At 52.5% G+C, this 4,579-nt stretch overlaps 1 protein-coding gene across 1 annotated transcript in view; it reads right to left on the bottom strand.

Moving 5' to 3' along the window:
* SLC6A17 (solute carrier family 6 member 17) overlaps positions 1-4,579 on the bottom strand; it is a 31,886-nt gene that overhangs the window by 14,111 nt on the left and 13,196 nt on the right. The window contains exon 3 of the mRNA XM_031061757.1: positions 574-731. Coding sequence (XP_030917617.1) covers positions 574-731 — 158 coding nt within the window. The remainder of the gene's footprint in view (positions 1-573; positions 732-4,579) is intronic.

Raw genomic sequence — 4,579 nt, 5'->3', positions numbered from 1 at the left:
TTGGAGGCATAAAAATCAGCAGGATGGCTTCTGTTGCAGTGTTGGAAATGAAAAGGTTTAATAAAAGGCAAAATAACAAACAGAGAAAAACCAAGCCAGGTGCAAGAGGTTCATGCTCCTGGTAAAACACCTCACAAAAGCCATCAGTTTCTTTTGTTCTCTTCTTTTTCTAGTAAATTGATTAGGTGGGACCTTTTAACTCCTGTCCAATTTGCTATCCTTAACTTTGAGGTGAAGTCCCCCAGGTCCTATGAGGTCTTTCACTTGATTGAGGGGAGAAACTTCTGGGCTTCTTTCCTTTTTAAGGGGGCAAAGGATAGGTTTGTCACTCCATCAACAAGGGGCGCATTCCTACACCCTGGGGCTCCTCGAGGTTTGCCTCGTCCTGCAGACCCTGGGGTGGGGCTGGAGGGTCCCCAGGGTGGGGCTGGAGGGTCCCTGGGGCTGAAGGGACCCAGAGTGGCCTTGGAGGGTCCCCAGGGCTGGAGGGGCTCAGGGTGGCCCTGGAGGGTCCCTGGGTCTGGAGGGTCCTGGGGTGGCCCTGGAGGGTCCCTGGGGTCGGGCTGTGCTCACCAGGCAGCTGGCATAGCCGATGCCCCCCAGGCGGGGGCAGATGTAATTCCAGACGCCGATGCTGCCCCGGCGGATGCGCTGCCCCACGGCCAGCTCCAGGAAGAACAGGGGCAGCCCGATGATGATGAGCAGGACCAGGTAAGGGACCAGGTAGGCACCTGGAAGGGGAGAGAAAGGTCATTGCAGATCTCCCTGCTCTGAGGACAGATGGACAAGTAAGGCAGAGCTGGGGCAGGCTCTGCCTGGTCCATCAGTTCATTTGCAAACAGCCCCAAGTTGTACCAGGGGAGGCTGAGATTGGATATTGGGACAAATTTCTTCACGGAAGGATGGTCAGGCACTGGCACAGGCTGTGCGGGGCAGCAGGAGAATCCCCATCCCTGCAAGGGTTTAAAAACATGTGAGTGTGCCAGCTGGGGACATGGGCTGGTGGTGGCCTTGTGCTGGGCTCATGTTTGGACTCCATGATCTCAGAGAGCTTTTCCAACCTAAACGTTTCCATGGCTTTGTGATCCAGGAATGCAGATCAGAGCTTGGCCAGAGGAGAAGCTGTGGAGAGGAGCAAACACGTGTGGAAGCAAAGGCTGTGGATCATGTGGGATTAACCCCAAGGCCCCCAAGGACTCCCTGAATCCACACAGACAAATCTCCAATGTGTCCTGGATTGCAAGGCAATGTGCATTCCATTTGCCATCTGTTAGAGCTGGGGCAGTGATCTTCTGTTCATTGGGCAGTTTTCCTTTCTCTTCCATAAACCAGTCCTCCCTCCAGGAGATCTCTTCTGTCCATGGCCACTGCATGGCTGATCAAATTCCATCATCCCATGGGGAGATGTGAGCCCAGAGGGAGGAGCCAAGCATTCCTACCCGGATAGAATTTGGAGATTCTGGAACACCAGCACGGCTTCTGCACTGGATTGCCCAGAGGAACAGCAGCTGCCTCTTCCCCTGGATCTCCAGAGGCAGAGACTGCACCTTTCTCCAGGATCCCTGCTCCAGCAGAACCACCCCTGACACTGCAGGAGGGCTGAGCCACAATTCCAATGGGGCTGCTGCCAGCACCCTGACCCACAGGGTGTCAGGTTGGGTTCTGACTCTGGCAGTGCTGTTTTGGTTTATTGCATTGTTTATTTAATCTTTTTATTTTCTTCCCTAATAAAGAACTGTTATTCCTGGTCCCATATTTTTGCCTGAGAGTCCCTTAATCTAAAATTTATAACAGTTTGGAGGGAGGGGGTTTACATTTTCCATTTCAGGGGAGGCTCCTGCCTTGCTTAGCAGACACCTGGCTTTCCAAACCAAGACACCATGTGCAAGGAGCCACCTCCATGAGCTGACCCCTGGGGACACGGCCTCATTCCTGAGCCATCCTGTTCCCCCAGCACAGCCAAGCCCCCTGTCCCAACACATCCCCCTGGACATCCCACATTGCCAGCAGCAGCATCACCGTGCCATGTGCCGCCCTGCATGGCCAAGGAGTGGAAACAGCTCAGATTAAAACTCGATTAATGTCTGTCTGAGTGCTGGGGCTGGAGAGGAGCTGGTGGTTCCCGAAGCAGAAGCGATGGCCGTAAGGGATGCGATGATTCACGCTGCAGCTCCTGCCTGAGGAACAGCTCCAGCTCCTGCCAGGAACTCAGGAATGGGCTCAGGAGAATGTGCTGGCTCCTGCAGGGCAGCAGAAGGTCCAAAGACAACCAAAATTCCCGCCTGGATTGGCACTCCAGTGACAGCCACCACTCCCCAGGCCAGGCAGGACCAGGGCAGGGGATGCAGCTCCAAGCAGGGACTCTGCAAAGAGGATCAGCCCCAGCATGGGTGGGGATGGTGAGTTAAAAATGGGGGCAGGGAGAGAAATTGAGTGCGGGAATCCATAAAATCAGAAGGGTTTGGGAAAGCTGCAAAAGGCCTCAGAGGCAGCAGAACTGTGATTGGAGCTAAGCAGCAGCCATGAGATTGGTCAGCAGAAAAATTATATGAGAAGTAGAGAGTAAGGACAAATCCAGCAATGATCTGTGTATTAATACTTGTCTAGAATAACTCCCTAAGCTGCAGAAAAGTTTATCTAGCAAGATATTAGAGAGTTCTAAGCTTAATAATGGAGCTCTGTGCTCTGTGTTTGAAGGCTTACAAGCAGGTATTGTATTTGAATAAGCAAACATTGTTTTAACCAAAGGTACGTGTGCTGATAGTGGTGGACAGAACTGCTGTCAATATAGAATATATACTATACAGATATAAATACTGTCAGTGTGCTTTTGCTTTGTGTGATTGGTCAAAAAACTTTTAAAGTGAATTGCAACATTGAGTTCTTGGTCTGCTGCCTGGGATGTGAGCTGCTGGCATCTTCCCGTTGTCATAACCATGGAATGAGACTGATACTGGAAAATAAAACAGCTCAAGGCACATTCCTAACAGTCCCATCCCGTTTGTGATTTGTACATAGATCTCCAGCTGGCAATATTGAGGTGCAGCAGCCCAGGGTGAGTGGGAGGGTAAAAGGAGAGGCAGAGAGCAGAGCTGGAGCTCAGGGAAAGTCAGGAAGGACCACAAGCATCCCATGTGTGCAACACTCTCCTGGCTATCTCAACCTACAGACAGGTGAACGTGAGACAGATTCAGATGCAAATTTGTCCAGCATTGGAGATTCTCTTGCTGTGGTGCCTGGAAAGGTGAGCAGCAGCCCACGGCCGTGCAGCACCAGGGCAGAGCTGCCAGCCCCTGCTGGAGTCCTGGGAATTTGGCTGCAGCCCATCCTGGCAGCAGCACGATGCTGTTCTCCCCCGCACACACCTGCTGGGGGAGCAGCAGGGAAAGCAGCCGCCGCCTTCACATCCTGGAGCTGCTCAAGCGCCAGGAAAGCTCTGTCTGTCTGTCCATCCCTCCCAAACGTCGGAGCATCGGGGGGTAGGACGGTGGGGACGGACGGAGACGAGAGATCTCTGCAGCCAGGGCTGTGAACTTGGGGTTCATTGCAAAGGGCCTGGGTGCAGGGCCCTGCTGGGAGCTGCCAGCCACAGCTGGAGCAGGGCTGAGAGAGAGAGGGGAGAGAGGATGAGAGGGTGAGAGAGTGAAAGGGTAAGAAATTAAAAGGGGTCAGAGAGTGAAAGGCAAGAGCTAAGAGACAAGAGGTAAGAGTAAGAGAGTGAAGTTCCCGTTACAATGCCATAAATCTTCTTCTGTGCTGAATATTCTAATTCTCACTAACCAATCTAGTACAAGATACAAATCCTATAGCATTTCCATACAGCCTATAAGAATCATTACATTACCACACTGTGTTACATTTTAAACCCTAAAAACTCCTCTTTGGGCCCTTCTGCCAAGCTGGCAGGGTCTGCTCTGACCCTTGGAGCTGTCTGCAAGCAGAGGGTGTTGTTCCATCAAAAGGGGATCACCTTCAGCTGGCCACACCATTGTTTTCCAGTTGTTCAGTGACTGAGGGATCTCAAAGCTTGCTTTCATTTCAATCTCACTTATAGTTTCCATATTCTCCAAATCTTGTGCTAGACAATCGTATTTATAAGGCTTTCCTGTTTCATCTTCCCCAACACCCAAACCCCTGCACCGCTGCTGGCAGCACCTCACAGCCTGGTGGGAACCCCAGCCAAGAGAAATGGCAGGAGGAAAGGGCAGAGAATCGGTGCCTGCCCCATGGGACAGACAGATGATGCCACTTGGGCAAAAGAAAAACCCAGCAGAGCCCAGCAATCTGCTGCTCAAGGCAGTTCCCAGATCTGTGCCTCAGTTTCCCCATCCATGGAATAGTGGCAATGGTTGGGGCAGCTTGTAAAGATTTTGTTTGAAGTCCTGCTGCAGGAAGATGTTCTGTCACAGCAAGGAGCCCCTAAAAGCAGCTGCTTGTCCCACTCCCTGCCTGGCTCAGTGCCCCTGGATGGACACTCCAGTGACAGCCACCACTCCCCAGGCCAGGCAGGACCAGGGCAGGGGATGCAGCTCCAAGCAGGGACTCTGCAAAGAGGATCAGCCCCAGCATGGGTGGGGAT

Source organism: Geospiza fortis, unplaced genomic scaffold, assembly GCF_000277835.1.
Source record: "Geospiza fortis unplaced genomic scaffold, GeoFor_1.0 scaffold26, whole genome shotgun sequence".
NCBI lineage: Eukaryota > Metazoa > Chordata > Aves > Passeriformes > Thraupidae > Geospiza > Geospiza fortis.
The sequence above is the reverse complement of the archived record's forward strand: the minus strand, read 5'-3'. Positions and strand labels throughout refer to the sequence as shown.